At 49.4% G+C, this 20,519-nt stretch overlaps 2 protein-coding genes across 4 annotated transcripts in view; one reads left to right on the forward strand and one right to left on the reverse strand.

The window, feature by feature from the left end:
- pcxa (pyruvate carboxylase a) overlaps window positions 1–20,519 on the reverse strand; it is a 72,466-nt gene that overhangs the window by 12,426 nt on the left and 39,521 nt on the right. For all 3 annotated transcript variants that reach the window (XM_035527368.2, XM_081720077.1, XM_081720078.1), the window contains exon 10: window positions 18,999–19,181. In XM_035527368.2, coding sequence (XP_035383261.1) covers window positions 18,999–19,181 — 183 coding nt within the window. The remainder of the gene's footprint in view (window positions 1–18,998; window positions 19,182–20,519) is intronic.
- On the forward strand, window positions 2,012–13,005 carry lrfn4a (leucine rich repeat and fibronectin type III domain containing 4a). Its single transcript, XM_027023842.3, has 4 exons — window positions 2,012–4,398; window positions 5,024–5,550; window positions 6,939–8,541; window positions 10,916–13,005. The coding sequence occupies exons 3-4, from the start codon at window positions 6,962–6,964 to the stop codon at window positions 11,985–11,987; spliced, it is 2,652 nt and encodes an 883-aa protein (XP_026879643.2). The 5' UTR covers window positions 2,012–4,398; window positions 5,024–5,550; window positions 6,939–6,961; the 3' UTR covers window positions 11,988–13,005.

Genomic DNA, 20,519 nt, shown 5'->3' on the forward strand with positions numbered 1-20,519 from the left:
TGAGAATGGAGTGCCAGAGAGCTTGACAAAGCACTCTGAGACACACACACACACACACACACACAGCTAAAGGTGCAAATGCTTTTACAGGGGTAAATGGGGGCTCTAAATGGGTAGTCCTAAAATCAATACCATTATCTAAACACTTGATACCCTTTTCCATCACACAGCCCTCTGTGTGACTGTAAATGTATGTGAGAGGGGGAGCTGGAGAGACAGAGGGAGCAGGAGGCGAAGCTCGAGAGAGCACACGAAGGTTTCTCGAGGTCATCGGCTACAGCATATACACTGGTCATGCACAAAGGAACAACCTCATTTTCTAAAAAGTCTGTGGAAGGCTTTTTAAACTTTGCAGGTTTTAACAGCCTCTGGGCCAGACATAACCAACTCGGTCTCCTGCTCTGGAGGGCATCACAACATGGCTCACTGCAAACGGATCTCCCGGAGGCATTCGTGCGTATCCCAGCACAGGGCTCACGTGATGGAGATGACGAGAGGGGAGCGGGAGAAATGAAAGCCAGAGCCGGGATAAAAGCGAGTGGGAAGAGAGGGGGGATATGAAATAAGGAGCGGCAGCGTGAGAGACAGACGGTAACGCTCGTAATTGGAGCCTGTACCGTGCATTCCACCTCCACAGACAGAGAGCTGCACACAGACATGGACGGAGGCACAGACACAGACAGAGACCATGGTGGAGTGACGGAGTCCCTAAAAAGGCAAAGAAATTGGGAGAGAAATGGAATCAGACTGAGGAAGAAAAAGAGTAAAAGTTTGAGGAAGCCAGAGAGGGAGAAGAAAGACAGAACTCAGCTCTGCTCTACTGTTGTAAGGCTCTTGAAAACTCAGAAGAACTCTGACCCAGATTCCTCTGCTTGCAGAACCAATCGTATCCTTCACTCCTCTTTATACCCATTAGCCCCCCCAAACACACACACCTAACAAAACATCCTCCACTGATCTCTCTCCCCATTAGCCACCCCAGCCCATACACGAATTACACATGACCAACAACCCAGGGATTAGCACTAATGGATGACTACATAAGAGTATATGCGCAGAACAAAGTAGGTGTGGCTAAACCATTTCAGAAGCTAGACAGTTTAAAAAAAAACAATTCTGAGGAAACCTGAAAGATGGGGAGTGAACAAACACAGGGAAGCAAGGCTCACAGATGAGAAAGAGAGTTCATCACCACCACCACCTGGACTATGAAAGTATGTGAGAAATCTAACCTTAATTCAAGAAAAGAATTCTTACAAAAATAACGTCCTGTTTCACTAAGGTACAAGTAATACATGCAGGGCAAATACCCTTAGTCATCTGTCAAACTGAACTCAAACTAAATCAGGCCAAATACCCTTCATATTTTGTTAACATGAATACACAAATGAAACCAAACCAAACCTTCTCGACATTTGTAAATCAGAAACTCACACTATATAAACTTTATACATATATGAATTGCTATGATATACCTACATAATCCCCATATTCATATAACTTGAAATATAATGAATGTGCATGGAACAGGAAGTGTATTTCCTGAGCTGGATAGCGTGACAGGTAAAACCTTCAAAAGGTGGTTGTTGGACATTAGCAGGAGCCGGCTGTACCATGGGTACATCATGTTTCCAAAACTGCAAATCAGACATCACAGTCATGCCAATCCTAAATATGGAAGACTTGGCAGGAGAAAGCTCTGGTTTACAAAACCACAAATACAAGCCTCAAGATTCAATGGATATCGCTGGATATACATGTTCACTCACCTCACCCAGCAAGAAAAGTTGCAATCCTGCCAATAACCGAGTTTTTGATCTTTGAGAATGCTGTTGAGAATTACATTTTTAACAAATATTTTTCTGAATAAATGACTTCACTGAAAGGTTAGACGTCAGTGTAAGATCAAGCTGTTTAAACCCCCCCCCCCCCCCAACACACACACGGTTCAGATGGAAAATGGCCTGGTTGACATGCCAGGGTTTAAATCACATTACCCCCAGAGGGAGCCTTCATTGCCACAGCCATCTCAAAAACAACAACAACCACCTGCCTACATCCACACGATGAACAGTGAAGGCCTACAGAGAGAACAGACGCGCTCGCACGAAACACAAAGAGTGCATCACGCAGTGGTACACCACTGGAGAAGGTTTTCTGCCCACTAGCCTCACGGTTTTCAGAGTGACTGCATCAAGTGGGCGGCAGTGCAGGGAAAGGAGGAAAAAACAACAAAACATACGCACGGCAAAAACACAGCCCTTTAAAAAGTACAGAGAGCCTGAGCAGAGCGTCAAGGCCACCCGTTTGCCCAATCAAGACGGAATATTCAGAGTAGCTACTCGCTAAAAAGCAGGCAGGCAGGCATTCAAAGAGTAACGGCTACAACTGCGTTCATATAGAGAACCTGCTAAATGGCGGGACAAAAGCCAAGCCTAACGGCCGCGCTAGAGATGCGGACGAGGGATTGCCGCTCGCACGAGCAAGCGCACAAGTGTACAGTGAACAAGCTGTACTTGAGCAGAGAAGAGCTGTCCAAGGTTTTGAAAACTCTTATAGGTCCTTTCCACACACCCACCCCACCCCTTGTTGTTTTACAAAGTACTGTGGTCATTCACATCATTTTAAAGCATATGTTCAATAAAGGATACTGTTCCCTAGCTGTTTAGCGCTAATTAGCAGTAAGATTTTAAAAAGGTAGAAGTCCTGAAGCAACATCTTCCTCAATAGATCAAACGCAGCATACATTGCTTTAACACTATACAGGGAAACAGAAAAAAAATGTTTACCATTAGCTAGAGAAAAGATACAAGTAGCCAACTGCAATTAAGATAACACACAGACATCACAAGATAGCTCACTGATTTTAGTTGAATATAAAGGAATTTCAAAATTATCCAACATATGCACCAAACATTTAAAAAGAGTTTAACAATTAATAACAAAAGTCTTAGCCAGCAGACATGAAGTCGTGACTGGTAAAATCTGCTTGTACCCATCTTGCTCCCAATTTAACAGCTTTAGTTCACCAAGAATCAAGATATGTTCAGATGACAAAATGCTTTCGAGCAACAGCTGGTACTATCCTGCAGGTGTGGCTGAGAACCTGGGCACGTCACAAAACTGTGGCATGGAATTCATTACACCAGAACTCTGGACACGGCGTTAACCAGGGGCGCTGCTCTGACGACATGATTTCCGAACTAGTTTTTAAACTAGAGTTCAACTGCTGATGCAGATTAACTGAAAGCGCTGCTTCGACAATACAGCCTCCAACTACAGTGGAGTAAATCTGTAAGCGCTCCAGTAAGTGTTAGAGGAGGAGGCTCTCAGGGTCATTCGCCCCATCTCAGCAGGTCGGGCTTTGGCGCAAGCACCAGACACCGGGTACCGGCCGCCTGCCGACCCCGGCGCGCTGCTCTGCTGCGCGGCATTAGGCCTCTATATATAGCCCCACTCCGAGACAGGCTGCGACTGACTCACTCAGCGCACCTAAACGCGCCAATCCCAGAAAAGCAACAGGGACGATGTGAGGCACAGAGGAAAGAGAGCGGCTGCGATCACTCCCCGATGATTTCACACTAATGCCTCCCTGCAGCCTTGCTGGTTGGGTTAATATGTAAACACTTTGACCTTTCCAGTTCGGAGCACACCGGTGAGCTGCCAGGCTAGTGCACTAATACTTCTTATGAAGTAGGAAGGAATCACTAGGGAGTGACTACTATGAGCTGGTGCAAGCTGAAGTGCATAGCTGCAACTCCATGGCACCTGCTTTTACAAAAGGTAAAAAGAGGCAGGGCTCTGAGCTGCTGCTTCTCCACCTCCTCACAGCCCCTGGCTCCTCTCTCCCGCCTCCATCCATGTCCACTCGGCCTCCCCTCTCCTGTTCCACTTCTCTACTCGCATCACAAGCCAGGACAGCTCCAAACTCTCCAGCTTCCCCCTTCCCCTCCTCCTCCTCCTCCTCCTCTCTCGCTCCATCTCTCCGCCCCCCGCTCTCTCGCTCCGCTCTCCCTGTGGCAGACACGCAGCAGTCGCGCGGACACGCGCACACATGCTCCGTCTCCCTCTCATGCCCAGACACAGACGTCGGCTCGCTGCACCAAAAGCCACAAATCGCCGAGTGCGAGTCTCTGGAGCAGCGGCGGACTGGCGAAGCAAAGCATCAACTGACGGGCAGCAGCGATCACAGCACCGCAACAGAGCCGTGTGATGCTTTCCAGATCAGCGCGCCCAGCTCCCCCGGACCAGTACGCGGGATTGAAATAAACGGGAGGGGGCAGTGGGAGCAGGTGTGAGGAGGCTCCCTGAAGCGCTCCATAAAAGGGGAGCACACGGTGCCAGGCGGAGTGGGGAGGATTACGGTTCTCTCGGGAGGAGGCAGGGAGCAATGAAAAGGTTGGTAAAATGTTTTTCGGATCTCCTTGTCCACTCATTTTGAGCGAAGGCTACAGGGGAGATGGGAGAGTGGAGAGGGAGCTAAGGAAATAACTCCAGACTTGAGACAAAATGTGAGACTGGATGTGAGATTAATCGCAGAGCAATCGGCAGGGGCTGGGACAGGTGGGAAACATGCAGATTATATATATATATATATTTTTTAAATTATTAAATAAATAAATAAATAAATAAATAAATAGAAAAACACACACACACACACACACACACACACACACACACACACGAAAACAGGTCTCAGAAGAAGCCTGCAGGGGCTGCCTGTAAACTAAGTAGATTATTTGTACCCATTTTCAGAAAGATCCCATAAAATTTGCAACCTCCAATACTAACTTCACAAGATGGAGAGGTCATCTTCCACACGGCTAGAGAAAGTGATGGATTAAAAGTAGCAGTGCTGAAGCATGAGGGATTCCTGAAAGGCTACAAGATCGGCAGTTGAGGCTAAGATTCCTCTGTCATAACAGAGCAGCAGACCCGAGACAGACAGAAGCAGAGGAGTCGTGCCCGGCTCGCAGCACTCATTAAATGTCTGACGCGCTCTGTGTTTTCCCTTCTCTGCCAGCTCTCGCTCTCCAGCCAGACGGACCGCACGGCACTCGCAGCCCTCGGCCGTTCCGTAGCCGGGGAGAAGCTCGGTAAACGCTACAGCACTAGTGGGTACATGCCGACTGCAGCCGTACACCCTGATCTGGGATTTTGGACGCCAGTGGAGAACAATCTGACCTGAAGGGATAAAATCCAGGAAACAGACAAACAAGGAGTAATGAGAGGCAATGACCCTTCACACCCCTCGCATTTGGATAACTAGGGAGTTACAAAAGAGCTGCACGCACAGAAGGCATTCGAGTTAATAATAATGTGATGGTCTTCAGTTAATTGGTTTGATGGATCATCTCCTGGGATCAAGGACGTAATGAAATTCAACAAGGAGAGGAAAATCAATGCTCTGGCATGCTCGTCTACGCCACTTGTCTCCATGTTCCTGCCTGGGTTTTCCTCTTAAAATCTGAGGGAACCAGCAGAACGGCTGCCAGGGAATGGACAGGATAGATTTCCATTTTACATCTTGATGCGACACGGACATATCAGGTACAAAACAACATTTCTCTCTCCCTCCCCCTCACGCACACACACACACAGTGAGAAGATGAAAGCTCATGAAACTCCACATGCTTGCAGGGAAGGGTTTTCAGGCCATTATAGTCTAGTCCTGCACCAAATTATGCCATCAGTAGTGATTTATTACCGAAACTTTCTTTAGTTCAAGTCTAGGCTTGATCTGTGTCAAAGAAACTAACCAGCCCTCATTTTACAAAATCTTAAAACTGAAGCAAAAAATTCTCAACTCAATAATTGACTAAATTCACACACAGAGCTAATTTTAGTTCGTTAGGTTGAGGTTATACTGATGCTCTCATCACACCCCCACCCTGTCTCACAAGTGTACACACACACACTACTCTGTCAAACTGTGTTCTGTGAGCATGACAGTGGAACCATTATGTAAGGCTCAAAGGAGCAGAAATCGAGTGTTCCAAGTCACATAAAGATAAAGAAAAGCATACAACACACCAACATAACGATCCCATCAATTGCCATCAACAGCAGCGCAGTAAACCCACTGAAGCGTCCACTGCTAACATTCAAAATTGCTGGTGTATTAGAAAGCAGAGGACTTCCATCATGGGCATAAAAGGCGATCTGGCTTCTTTTAAACTCCAGCATCTCAGACAGGGCTCTAACACCATGACACAGCACACACATTAGTGCAGGCAGTAATGAATCAGGGTAATGGAGCAATCAGGCCACTATGAAGCAGCAGGCAGGAGAGAGAACAGAACTAAGAGGACATGGCTCCAAAGTAAACAGACTTCGACTGTGCACACAGACACAACAGAAACCCTCCGATCCCACATCTGCGACGTACAGAAGAGATGGGTCATTCATCACTGGCCTGAGACAGGTCATACGGGCCCTCGTCTCTGGCAACCACACACGCTCCACCTCTCACTCTCGACACATGACAAAATATTAACTTTTTACTACACTTCCCCCTTACACAGAAATTCAAGCAACCGTCTAAAAAAAAAAAAAAAAATTCAGGTTGGCCATTTATCACCGGTGGTGGATATCGGTAACTAAGCTCTCCAGGAGTTCCACTGTGAATTGATACATAGTTGGATTAATCAAGCGAACCTTGGATGGTGGGGTGGGTTGGCACCACACCAACACCCTGGAAATTAATGATCTATTCATGGATTCTTTCACAAATGTAGTTGAAGCGCAGGACAATGGATTATCAATACAATGAATACAGATTCACGAGCTCAAGCTGAAACACCCAGCGGGTGCCGGCTTAAAGCAAGCTGTTAAATAATTCATCATCTTTCGACATAAATTCAAGTAAAGTAATTCTATTGCTACAGGTGATTTCATGAGAGGAAACGGCTGACATTGTGGTTTCTCTTTCTATACAGGTCTGTGGATAAAAACATCCATCATGCCAAGCCCAGAACTGCTGGTAAAGATCTTACCGCTGGGACGGCTGTATGACTCGAAATGCATCTGCCCCAAAAGAGCAAATCCCTGTCTGGTGTCCCCAGTGACTCTGCTGTGGTTGGGCCTAGTGAGCTATGTCCTGCTGGGGTTCAATCCAGGCGTGTTCGCTGGGGAGACTTGGGGCATGGTGTCCATCTGCCCCTTCCACTGTGTGTGTCGGAATCTATCCGAATCTCTGAGCACTCTGTGCGTTAACAAAGGACTGCTCTTTGTCCCGCCGAACATCGACCGTCGCACTGTGGAGCTTCGCCTTGCCGACAACTACATATTGGAAGTGGGTGGGGCTGACTTTGCCAACATGACAGGACTGGTGGATCTGACGCTGTCCCGAAACACCATCCATGCCCTGAGGCCACTGGCCTTCGTTGACCTGGAAAGCCTGCGATCGCTGCACCTGGACACAAACCGGCTGACTGTGGTGGGACCTCAGGATCTCACAGGCCTCCTCAACCTTCAGCATCTCTTCATTAACAACAACCAGCTCACAGATGTCTCAGCTGATGCCTTTGATGACTTCCTGCTAAGTCTGGAGGACCTGGACTTGTCCTACAACAACCTCCGCAGGGTTCCCTGGGAAGCCATCCAGAACATGGCCAGTCTAAACACCCTCAACCTAGACCACAACCTCATTGACCAGATCGCTGAGGGCACTTTCAGCGAACTCTACAAGCTCTCCCGTCTGGACATGACCTCGAACAGGCTGCAGACACTTCCCCCAGATCCCTTGTTCTCCCGGTCACAGATTGGTGTGGTTAGCCCCACCCCCTACAATGCAATCATCAGCCTGAACTTTGGCGGGAACCCTCTGCACTGCAACTGTGAGCTGTTGTGGCTGCGGAGGCTGACCCGCGAGGACGACATGGAGACCTGCGCCACACCTGCACATCTCGCCGGCCGCTACTTCTGGTCCATCCCGGAGGAAGAATTCACGTGCGAGCCTCCGCTCATCACCCGTAACACCAACAAGCTATGGGTTCTGGAGGGGCAAAGAGCCACACTCAAGTGCCGTGCCATCGGTGACCCTGAGCCGGTCATCCACTGGGTGTCCCCAGATGACCGCATCGTGGCCAACACTAGCCGAATCCATTCGTATTACAACGGCACCTTGGATTTCCTGGTGACCCGGTCCAGAGATGACGGCGCTTATACCTGCATTGCCATCAATGCCGCTGGAGAGTCCACTGCACAGGTGGACCTCAAGATCATCCCCCTGCCTCACCGGGGCAACGGTACTGTGTCCCTCACTCACCCCCGAGACCCTGGTTCATCTGACATCAGCAGTGGTCGAGGAGGGTCTGCTGGGGGCATGGGGGTAGTAACAGTGAGGAACGTGACTGGAGGTGAGGGAGAGAATGGAAACAGTGGTTCTCACACTGGAACAGAGAGACTGGTAGGAGTCCTCAGCGTGACTTCCAACTCTGCCCAGGTGCGTTGGTATATGGGCAGAACAACTCTGCCTTACCTAGTATGGATGTTCCAGATTCAGTACAACAGTACAGCTGATGACGCCCTTGTGTACAGGTAAGATGAGCTTACCCAGTTCAGTAGTAGTGAAACACTGCACATGGCCTGAAAAGGTCTTCGATAGGTTCACCAAAAACACAGGTTTTAGTTGGAGTTCACGTCTATGGATTACAGGCATCCAATGATGAAATCCATCCCAATTGATGAAAGGAGGAGGTCAAGATAAACAGAGGAGACATATTGAGCCATGAGGGCTCAGGAGATGCTGGGAAATATTTATAGTCAGATGGAGTAGAAAGTGAGAGAGGACCTGCTGACTCCAAGTACGGAAGGATGAGCTCTTTAAAAAACTGAAACTAATCTAAACAGAGGGGGAAGAGCGTGAGAAGGGAGCAATGGGACAGTGCAGGACATGATGGGAGGAGGATGCCTGTGGTAGATGTTTATGAAAGAGCTGATCACAGAGGTGAAGGGAGTGACTCAGTATTCTGGACAAATGTGAGCAGCTTTGAGGGCTTTGCAAAAACAAGCCTGTTGACACTGCATTCTGCATCCCACCAGGGTCAGGCAAGTGTCTCGGTCCCTGCGCCCACTTCTTTCACGTGTTCTCATGATGTCCCTAACCCAACCCGGCCCCCTCGCTGTGCCACTCAGCCTCCAGCCTCACGCACGCCAAATGTCGACGTGCCCAAAAGCAAACACAGATGCGTTGCGCACACTCACGCATGCACCTTTAACTTGTTCAGGCTCACGGGTCTGCTAAACGTGTCCTCGGACACTGAGGAGGGCATATCGAAATACTGAAACAGGATGTTGAACAAATAGATTCAGCATTAAAACAAGATGCAATGGCTGAAAATGGCACAGAGAGACTGCACTGCATCATACAGTTGGTGTCCTATAATGGAAATCAATGATGCACAGTGAAAGGGAGAGGAGGAAGTTTACGCGACGCAGATAAAAATACACACACAAAAAAAGAGGATAAGGAAAGAAGGAGGAGAGGTACAAAAGGAGGAGTGGGCTGAGGTAAACCTCACTGGTTCTTTCCCCTTTCAATCAGTTTCTCAGCAATGGTAGCCAGTGCAGGGGAATGAGTGGGACAGCAAGCCTACAACGCTGATAACGGAGCTGTTACTAATGCTTAGTTCATCAGCATGCAAATGCTCTCTGCCTGAACACCCGATGCGGGTGTGGACCAGTAAATGACTTCCACAATACGTTATAATGACACTGCACACATTTCATGCGGCACTGCACTGGCTGTTGACAGAGGAAATATTCCCAAAAGGGGCTTCTCCGGATGTTTTCAATTAGACTTGGAAATAATGAGAAGTGCAGATGAACCCAGGTGGTGAAGGAGTTCCGATTAGATGTGGAAATCTGCTTGACTGCCGTACCTCTAGAATACAGAAGATGCTAATCAGTACACGCATGTCTCGAGTGCCACAATCACAGCATCGGAACAATCTGTGAACTTCACTCATTTTGTTCAGCAGCTCAGGAATATTGCAATTCATAGAGGTAGGACTACATGCAGCCGTCACTGCGAAATGGTCCACAGTTTCCTAAACAGCACATGACGAGGTGTTCACGACGGCGCTTGTAATTCTTGATACATTCGATATTCGGAACGCATGCGTGTGGAAGTACGTCCGTGCACGGTGGTCTCTGACATGCAGCTAAGAATTGGAATCCCAAATAAGAAGCAGCTAGCCAGCATATAAATACACAATTCAGGGCTACATTTGTTCAGCGAGAGTAGAATCCACTTTACTTAAGGCCTCGGGTAACAGGAAGAGCAGTGAAGAAGTACATAAATGAAAGACCAAACAAACAGAACAACAGTAGGTTGGCATATGTAAGGCAAGAGGAACAAAAAAAAGCCATAGGCAGAGATTAAAAATTGCTCAAGACCATTTTTGCAACAGTTGGCAATTGCCTCTCAATGTCAAATGCCTCAATTTCATGTAGCCATCCTAGGCAGAGTTATTATGGACATTTACACACCAGTACAGTCCAGTGGCCCCAGTTGGAGTGGATCATTAATGAGCATCATGTTTACCTTCTTTCAGTAGGAGTCTGAAGCAATCATGATGACTTTGAGATATTAAAAGACAAGTACAGTGGGAGTCCTCCAGAGAACAATGTTTCTGCTTCATTGCTAAGTGTCTACGATTTTCCCTGAATTTCCTCATTTCCACATTCGCTTTGTTGCAGGATATTGATTTAGGCCATTTCCACTACAAAAGAGTAGCTTTCAGGAGCTCTCCACTTTGAGTAGAGCCATAATCATCATTAGTTATTCCTTGTTGCATTTTATTTAATTCATTTTCCTTTTTTCGCTCGACAAGGTACACATTCTGTGGTACCCAGCTGATGCATTATTAGGCTCTTATTTTCCCTCTCTCCCTCTTTTCCCTCCTGGCAGAATCCTGCCTCCAACCAGCAACAGTTTCCTGCTGAAGAACCTGGTCTCTGGTGCGGACTACCGCCTGTGCGTCCTTGCTATATTTGATGATGGCATCTCCTCCCTGGCAACCACAAAAGTGTTGGGCTGCACGCAGTTCAGTACTAAAGAGGACTACCCAGAATGCCGCTCTCTGCAGGCTCATTTCCTGGGTGGCACGCTGACTGTGATGGTAGGCGGAGTAGTGGTGGTAACACTGCTGGTCTTCACTGTGGCTTTGATGGTGCGACACAGAGTGTGCGGAGACTGTCGGGATGAGGCCGCCCGGTCGGGCGAGTTCCTGCCAGTCAAAGGGGTGGACGTTTACGCCCAGACTAACGGAAACAACAGCGCGATGTTCTCCTTGCCAAATGGGGTGCTGGCCCAGCAGGCAAGAGCAGCACAAGCCAAAGCCAAGCACAAGGCACTTACGTTGGCCAAACTGAGCCCGGAGGCCCAGTGCAGCCAGGGTGCAGACGCCGACCCGGCGAGGATGAAGCGCTCTCCCCCTTTCACACCGGAGAGCGAGAGACTGACACTATATTACTCGTCAGGCAAAACCGCTCACACGCTGCCACTCCCTGCACACAAATCTGTGAAGCGTGCCGGCAAGCTCAAACTCCGAAGGCCTCAAGAGACAGACAGGGACCAGGAGAGTGAGCGAGGCAGTAGGCGAGGCTCGGCCTCGCCGTACCTCGCTCAGGCAGGGCAGGAGGGATGGGAGGGGATATCGGACTGTGGGCTGGGAGAGACTCAAGCCCAGGTGACCAGGCGCAGGTGCTCCTTTGACGTGGGCGAGGTGGCCACCACCACGTGTTACAGTTATGCCAAGCGGCTGAGCGTCATCTGGAACCGCCGCAGTCAGTCGTTGCACGGCATGCTGGTCCAGTGCGCATCCACCGGCAGCGTGTCCGGCGTAGGGGGCCAACAGTGTGGCCAGCCTGCACTGACACAAGGCTACCTGCGAGCCCACGCCTCCAACAACTCCTCCAACTCCAACTCAAACTGTAGCGGAACTGCCAAACCTGGAGACCTGGAGGAGAGCGTGGTGTAGGGAAGCCTGTGGGGAAGGTCAAGGGCAAGAGTGAAAGACACTTCAGTGTCTAATGCCAGCCTGAGGGGAAAAAAGACCCATATTTATCATCATGTGCCAAGCAGAAAAATGTGCCACGCAAAACGAAACAGGAATCGAATAGGGTAACCAAAAGTGTTTTCATATAAATGAAGCAAAAAGTCAACTTTAAATAAAACGCATTACCTGGAGAGGAGAAATGATGAGCTCTGTAAAGCACACAAAAGCTGCCCATTATTTAGTGACTGCTATTATTCCAAGACACTGAGGCCAAAATCAAATTCTAGGAAAACAAAAGAATTGCAGTTGGGCAGGGGGTAGGATTTTAAGAGATTAGATTCAAGGACACATTTGTTTGGTCGACAGTCCCCAAAGGATATGGGGATTACAAACTGGAGCTTCTGTTTCGACAAGATTAATTAACCAATTAATAAATTATTGAATAAATCAGCCACTAATTCATACTAGTGCAATGGCTTTTGAATGCAAATGATGTGTTCAAGAGAGGATAAACATCAGAAAAACAAACTGAGAGCAACCACACTATCCGCAGCAAGAAACACAGCACATTTTTAAGGCTTTCTGATGAATGGGGCAGTTAAATGAGTATAAATAGCCTGTAAAAGTTCTCTTTTCTTTTTGTGGTCATGTTGCTAATGAACTCTGATGAAACTGATGCAGTGCTACGTGTTAGAGCACTTCAAATGGACCCATTTGTTTCTATGTATGTACCATCGTTCAACAGTGGTTCCACAGATTTCACTTGCCAGTTTGAGTGTTTTCCATCTAGTTGTTTTTCTTCAGGATAATAAAACAACAAGCTTATGTTAAATTGACATTCTGAATTATGGAATAAAAGGTCGCTATTTTTCAGACACTAGATTTATTAGGATATATTATGATAAAATGCTAAAGGGACCTCTTCATAAATAAACTGCAAAAGAGACTTATCAGCCACCATTTCACAAGATGCCTACAGCTTCAAGAATAAGACACCTGCCAATAAACTTAATGGCTCTTATTCACTAAAGCATGCATATAAATGACCGGATTCTGAATAGAGGAAGATCACGAAAATTGCTGCTAGACATGATGCGAAAATTAAATTAAAACCAGGGAGAGAGAGAAAACATGGTCAATTATTCCTCATAGTCCCATGTGAAATAGCCGAATTAATGCATTCTAGGCATACGTTACAAGAAAGAATCACTACAAGTAACTTGTTTCTCCATGTGCTTTAGACTCTCAATATCAGAAAGTAGCAGGCAGGGTGTAAGTAAACAACTGCCAAATGTGTTACTTCCTGATATCAGTAAGCTTTGGCAGGAGATACCACGGCTACCATCATTTCAAAATTATGGCTTTGTATTTGCTTTAATAATTGAATGATATGGGGAAAAAAGCTAATTGTAATTTCATTTAGCTATTCTAGTCCAAGAACATACTATTGCATCCCAAGATTGGCTGGAAAACAGTAAACAAATTTTGCATATACACTGTTAGTGAATAAGACCCAGTGCCTCTACAATAATACTGTTCCGTATCTAATAGAATTCCTGTGGAGCGACAATTTGTTTCAAGAAAAGGATGTAAAAATTTATCATCATCATAAAAGTAAAAATAACAAACAATGAGGCTGTAGAGAGGAAATGGGAGGGCGTGCACATGGCAAATCCTGTACTGGCAGTGAAGCTGACCAAGCAGGTAAGCACAAATGTCAGAGCCAAAAGAACAATTGGCTCATTAAAAGGTGCACAAAAAGCCGCTTTAAGCATCAGTCAGAACTTTACTGCCTTTGTCATTTCCAGCCATATTTTTCCACTGCCGGCCCCATTGGGGAGATAAAGGATCGGGTTTCTGACAGGAGGACAGCCCTGTTTGTGGAGGAGCTGACGGAGGAAAGGGACCCGGATTAGGTTGGAGATGGATGGTAGGGCCAGGGGCGGGTTGGTTAGGAGAGAGGAGGTTGGCACGTGGAATAGGACAGGCAAGACGCTGCAGCGCTGTGGGGAACCTTCAGCGGGAGGCAGGCTAGTTCAAATGCCTCTTCCCGCTGCGGACGGCGGTCCGGCTTTGTTACAGGACGCGTCCGGAAAGCAACGATGTGAGGCCAACGCCCCATGGAGAAGCAGCGCGTGTGTGGCTGCACAACCACAGGAGGGAAGGGAGCTGCAGGGGGAGGGGGTGTGTGTGTGTGTGTGTGTGTGTGTGTGTGTGTGGGGAAGCGCTCTTCCCAGTTGCTATAGGTGCGGCGTGGACTGCTTTACCCAACTACGCCAGGCTGACCGGCACACGCACGTACGTGAATCAAACAAAAAGACATGGGCTGTTATCGGGCTGCAGGAGCCGTGGTGCAGTTGCACCCACTGAGCGCTCTCTCCCTCCCCCCTCCCCAGCTTCTGACAGGGCTCCGCCGCCTCGCCAACCCCGGCAGCCGCACACAAGCGTCTACTCCAGCTGCTCTTCGCAGCCCAAGCTCTGAACGTACTCCGCACAAACACATACCTCCTCCGCACAAACACAGGCACCACTCTGCCATCTTCTGGCACTCTGTCAGCGGATGTGCGCAAGGAGGCCTGGTCTCCCCACCTCGGCCTGCCAGCCCACGGCCTCCACGTTCCGCGCCTCCCAGATCCAAATTGACTCTGCGGCCTGACCTGGAAGACATTTCATGGTCTGTAGTGCAAGACATACCAAGTTAATTGGGACAGCAGGAGAACTATGCCCCGGTGAGATTAATGCGAGAAGCTGTGTTGCACTTTGAGCAGAGCTCCATGAAAATAACCATAAAGTGTTGTTAAACCATAAAGTTAAACCATTAAATAAAATGGCTAGGCCTGTCCCCGCCCACCTGCAAGGAGGAGGCCAGAGCCTGTTTGGATCCACTCCGGTGGAGGGCTCGTGATTTACATGCTCGCTCTCCAACTAAAGCAGGGAGAGCAGGTGGCATGTGATGGTGGGGAACTCGAGGAGCAAAATCATACCCAAGTCTTTCTTGAACACCATTCACAACCCTCCTCACCCTCCAGAAGAGACCTACCCAATGTCCTCTGCCTGCGGTCTCCTGTTGTCCTACTCCCATCCGCCCCCCTCGCCCATTCCGTCTCCATATACGGTGGTGGGGAAGAGTCTGGTAGGAGCTTTCCCCTTCGAGGCTCACATCCCTCCCTGCCGACTCCTTTGCCAGTCAAGAGCGCGTGGCCCCCTGCCCACCCGACCCCAATCGGTGCCAGTGCAGGAAGTGGCACTAAGACACAGCTCTTAAAGGTTAGGAGCTGCTGCACCCCTTTGATCATGTTCCTGCCCTCACCGCCCCACTTCCTTCAGCGTGGACGTGGCAGAGAGGCAGATGACCGTTCAGACCTCTCACAGAGACCTCTTGAGAGCGCCCATATAGCATTACTGACTACGGTTTCTGGCCAGAATTGAGGAAGCAAAGCAGCAAAACCAATGCCATGGAAAGTGCACACCAGAGTCAATGCAGCAGCTCTAATGACCAATATAGGCCCCAAACTGAACTGCAACTCCACACTTTGCTGACGGGGCACCAGGCTGAAGGGAGGTCAGCCGGAGAGAGGACGGAGGCTCAGTTACACTCCCCAGTGACCAGCAGGAGGCTCTGAGCAGGTGCACAGACCCCGAGCGTACCGGTCCTGTGGTCTTGGCAGCACACACTGACCTGCTGTGGAAGCAGGAATGGAGAGACTACATGTGTCTACCGATTGTCCTTGTAGAGAAAGGTTCTGTTCCCAGCCTCCATACGGCAAACAGGGAGCGCGAGAGGCCCGGCTGCTTTACTCCATTTCCCGTCTCGCTCCTTTTCTCCTCACCTGTCCACCAACCCCCTCCGTGCCACACCTCCCTGGAGGCACGTCTCTTCCAGTCCCTCAAATCGTCCCGCGCCCACGTCTTCCGTTCGGGTGCAACCTGGCATGCGGGCATGCTGCCATGGCCCAGACTCCCCACAGGGAGGCGCCACACCTGCGCGGCGACCCGGGGGGTTGGCGACGGGAGGGGGGAGCACAGCCACGGAACGGTGACTGCGGAGTGCAGCCCATGCAGCACGGGCACGCGGATAACCATCAGGGATATCACCATCTTATCAGGCAGCTGTGCCGAAGGAAGGCATTAGAGTCCCTCTCCTGATCCCCTTCAGCACCTATCCTTGGACTTGAGGGGGACCGTCGTTCCTAGTACAAGAATTCTGTATGGTCTGACCCATGTATAAGTATAGTTAAAGCGTACACTCACATTCCCCATATATAACAACTGCACCTTATTTAGCCAAGATATTGTCGCAAGAGGTGCATCCAATGACCACACAAGGGGTCAGAACTGTCACCTACAGGCAACCTGTTTTCAGCTGCCAGACTGGCTGGGTTAACCGAAAACAGAGTTTCCGGAAAAAAGGGAGAAAGTTGTAATTGAGTCACTGGATATATCACAATGTATTGTGAGGGCAAGTAGAAAGAGTATGAGAGTTAGCAAGAGAGCATGAGGGGGTGTATGTGAGGGAGAGAGAGAGACAGCGAGGGAAATGTGCATGTACAGAACGAGGGGTAGAAAGAGGAGAATGCATTCCTTCTAGACCTCTGTCTGTAGCTTGGTTCATAAATTCTCTCCTCTGACCTTGTCTGAAAGAAATCCCTGAGAGAAGAGAGCAGAGCTTCACAAGATGCACTGCAAGTGCAAAATCCACCCAGGCAGACATTCAGTGGGGTGACAGTGGGCATCTTACCTGGATACGACAGCAGGAGATGATCTGCGTGTCTATGCGTGTTTGTGCGTGTGTGTAGGGGTGGGTGGATGTGTGGGTGGATGCACTGTGGAGGAGGACTGCCAGCATTTCTGATGGAGAGACAAAATCGAAAACACACAGAGACACACACACACACGCGCAGACACCCCTAGCAGTAATATGTTTTGGGATCCACTCCCAATACCCCTGCAGGGTGACTCTCATCCCCAGATCAGCGCTTCGCCGTCCTGATTCATCTCCCTCAATCCCTCTCCAGCCTGACGGTCCCGCCTTCTCTCAACACCCGTCTTCCTCCTCTGCGTCTGCCGATCTCCAGCACCGCATTCTACAAAACCAAGACAGGACCCACCTTCCCCCTGTACCATCTCCACTCGTTCGTTCTCTTCCCCAATGCCCCCGGTCATCCCGTCTGCCTCTGTCCATTACATCTGTAAGAATGGGAGCAGGGCTGCAACCTTGCTTGACGAGGTAATTAAATCTGTGTGTGGTGTCAGGCCACAAAATAAATTGGCAATCTGAAAATGTTCCACAATTATTTTCTTTTATTTATTTATTTTTTGCAGGGAAAAAAAAAAACAAAAAAACCCCCAAAAAACACACGTATCAGGAATAAAGGAGCCCCTCTCCTGCTGAAAGGAACCGTACCTGAGTGAGAGAGCTGAGGAGTGGGGGCAAAGAAGAAAGGATTACACAGAGAGAGGGAGCACGTAAGCAAGAGAGAAAGAGAAATAGGGGAAAAACACCCCAGTTTATGTAGAGAAGCGAGTGTGAGCAATTAATCTCAGGTGAGCGCTGGCGAGGGTGGAGTGTTGTGGGGTGGGGGTGGTGCATTAAGACTGCGGGAAAGGGCTGAACCGCTGCTCCGCTCCTGCAGCGTACTTCATCATCAGCTCGCAGTTCTCACTCGAGACGGGGACAGTGCTTGGACCTAGACGCTCATGACAAGAAGTAAACTACACTCTAAGCACAGAGCCGAACAGGGGGAGGAGCAGGGGGCGGGGCAGCAGGAAGAAACACCAGAGAGGGGCGGGGAGACTGTGCCAGGGCACCACAACATGGGAACACGGCGAAGTGACAGATGCCTGAGGCGGCGGTGATGTCCAAATGGGGGGGAGGAGGAGGCCTGCCTGCTCAAGGGAAGACACGTTTTTCTAAGTCATTTGTCCAAGGTACAAGACAAGAGGGGGAAGAGGAGACGGGAAAGACCCAGAGATGCAGGGAAGAGATTGGAGCGCCATGATAAAGTGGAACATTAAAAAGGTTCCTTCACTGCCTATTCCAATATACAGCTGCTCTCTCCCCCAACTGGACTGTCTATCTGAGACACACACACACACTTTTCCTCTCATCAAAGGGTGCATTCACTGAATTCTCAGCCAGCGCTAGCAAAAACAGGACACCGATTCACTAAATTGGGGATGCACAGAGTCACATTCCTCTAAAAGTTGCACCAATGGGACACATTGCACAAACACAAAAACACAAACACCTTTTATTATGACTTGTTAGAGATCGTCAAGGCCCTCTCCTCTCTTCACCCACCATCTCTCAGCAATGCTTCACTACAAATAACTGGAGCCTTGCCTGCAACTACTCTATTCAAACTGTGCCCATCACTGAGCTTGTCTAATAGAACACTCTGTCTGTGTGTGTGTGTGTGTGTGTGTGTGTGTGTGTGTGTGTGTCTGTGTGTGTGTGCGCGCGCATGTGTACAGAGACTATAGACTGATGTGACTCATTCCATATAATAAGAAACAAGTTCTTAGCTCCCACATCTTGATGGAAAATTAACTGAAGAATTCTAGTTCCTGACAGATTACTTTTGAGGGCGATACAGGAGACCAAACAGCGTGATCCTGACCCTATAGAAAGAGCAGGTCTCTTAACCAGCACCAAGCATGGAAGTGACAGAAAGGCAAAGCGTCACTGACCACAGCGGCCGCCGTAGTCCGCTTTAATCACCCGACACCTATTCTCTCGCGCCCTTCCATTCCCGACGCTGGCCCTTCCCTGAGGAGTCAGAGCTAAAACGCCTTTACCCAGTTCATCCGTGTTTCCAGGCAGCTCTAAACTGGAGCACACCGACCCTGCTGTCTCAGCAGTTCCCCTCTGAGAAAATGTCTCCGCTGAGAACTTTCTGCTCTGCTGCCGCAGTCAGACACCCCCCCCCCACCCCCACCCCCACGATGCCATCGTCACCCGGCGGGAATTCGGGCGTCGTGCTGAGCCGCTACCTTGACGCCGCGCACGCGGAACTCGGCGAGGGCGCGGCTCATCTTGGCGGCGGCGGTTGGGAGGTCCTTCCCACTGGCGATGACCTTGACGAGGAGAGAGTCGTAGTGTGGCGAGATGACCGCCCCCTGGAAGGCTGAGGCACTGTCCAGACGAATACCCATCCCCTCACCACTGCGGAAGACCTGAGAGAGAGAGAGAGAGAGAGAGAGAGAGAGCACAAGACTGCTTGAGAGACGAACCACATTAAGCTTATGTGCTGCTGAATCAAACACACACTCAGAAACTGGTCCAAACAGCCCCACAGAGAACAGTTGTAGCCCAGCTTTACTTATAGAACAGAGGGAGCATATTCTGGCCAGCTGTTTCATGGCCACACACCACCACACCTGCAGTCATTTGCTAGTGCAATTGTGCTACGTCTCATCCTTTGACGTAGGAACGAGTGCCATCAGAGCAGTGAAGGTGGGGTGTGTGTGTGTGTGTGTGTGTGTGTGTGTAAAATAGGAAAAAGAAGCAAGAAAAAGGAAGTTTGTGCAGTGACTATCAGAAAGAAGTGGGCGGGCCAGTGATCGCTCAACGTCAACTATAGCACTGTTTACACTATTAGATAACGGACTGATAACACACCAGAGATTATACCAGAATCTCTGCGGCAATAGCTGCACTCATTTCCTAGTGCTCAAATTGGCCAGAAACAGGACCTGACCCCGTCTTAAACGCCTCGTCACCCAGACAAACTCCAGCAAGCTCCACCACCCACATGATTACAACCACCTCAACTGCGGGATTTCCAGGAACTTTCCATCAACCAAGGCAGCATGAGAGCGAAGATCCGAGTACCACAGCCTGGTCGCGTCACACCCATCTGTCCAGGCCTGTTGACCCTGCAAGCAGGGTCACTCTCATGGCGGGAGCCATGCTACACTGCTCTTCACTCTCAAATACCTTAACGAAGGGATTTCAGCACCCGCCCACTCAGTCCAGACCACGGGCAGGGTGTGATCAGCGGGAACGCAGGCAGAACTTCGTGTGAGGTGATCACGTTCCCGCCTCCAACCCACTCAGTTGCTGCAAAACTCTGCTGGAGCACAACTGCAACCCTGCGAGAGCCTCATCAGCACGGAAAGCACCGAAGGAGAGTTCTGGGAGCTGCGCAAACGCCGACCTCCAAACCCCAGACCCTCGTCCCCACCCCACCGCAAACTGCCCCAGGTGCGAGTCAAGAGCCAGAATGTGATTCCAGAGATCCACTTCCAGCATGGAGGCAGCGAGAGGAACCTCGAGAGCTCAGCACGCCTGCTTCCCAAGCTTCCACAGCGAAGCTAATGAGCATGCCTCTGTGCGTGTGTCAGCATGCAAGTGAGAAGTTTCAGTGGGAGATCGGAGCATGAATCCAGCTACTACTGAGTGCCTCAAACATGCATGCTCAATCCTGCACAGATCACAGCATCCTGTCAAAGAGCAGCCAAGACATTTTAAAGAGGTTTGGACAGGAGACAATATGTGGTGCGTTAAAAGGA

Source organism: Electrophorus electricus, chromosome 8, assembly GCF_041902795.1.
Source record: "Electrophorus electricus isolate QZ-2024a chromosome 8, ASM4190279v1, whole genome shotgun sequence".
Lineage (NCBI taxonomy): Eukaryota > Metazoa > Chordata > Actinopteri > Gymnotiformes > Gymnotidae > Electrophorus > Electrophorus electricus.

Coding starts and splice junctions, on each gene's coding strand:
- lrfn4a (XM_027023842.3), top strand. CDS start 6,962: ATGCCAAGCCCAGAACTGCTGGTAAAGATCTTACCGCTGGGACGGCTG. Junction 8,542..10,915: donor GATGACGCCCTTGTGTACAG/GTAAGATGAGCT, acceptor CCCTCCTGGCAG/AATCCTGCCTCCAACCAGCA.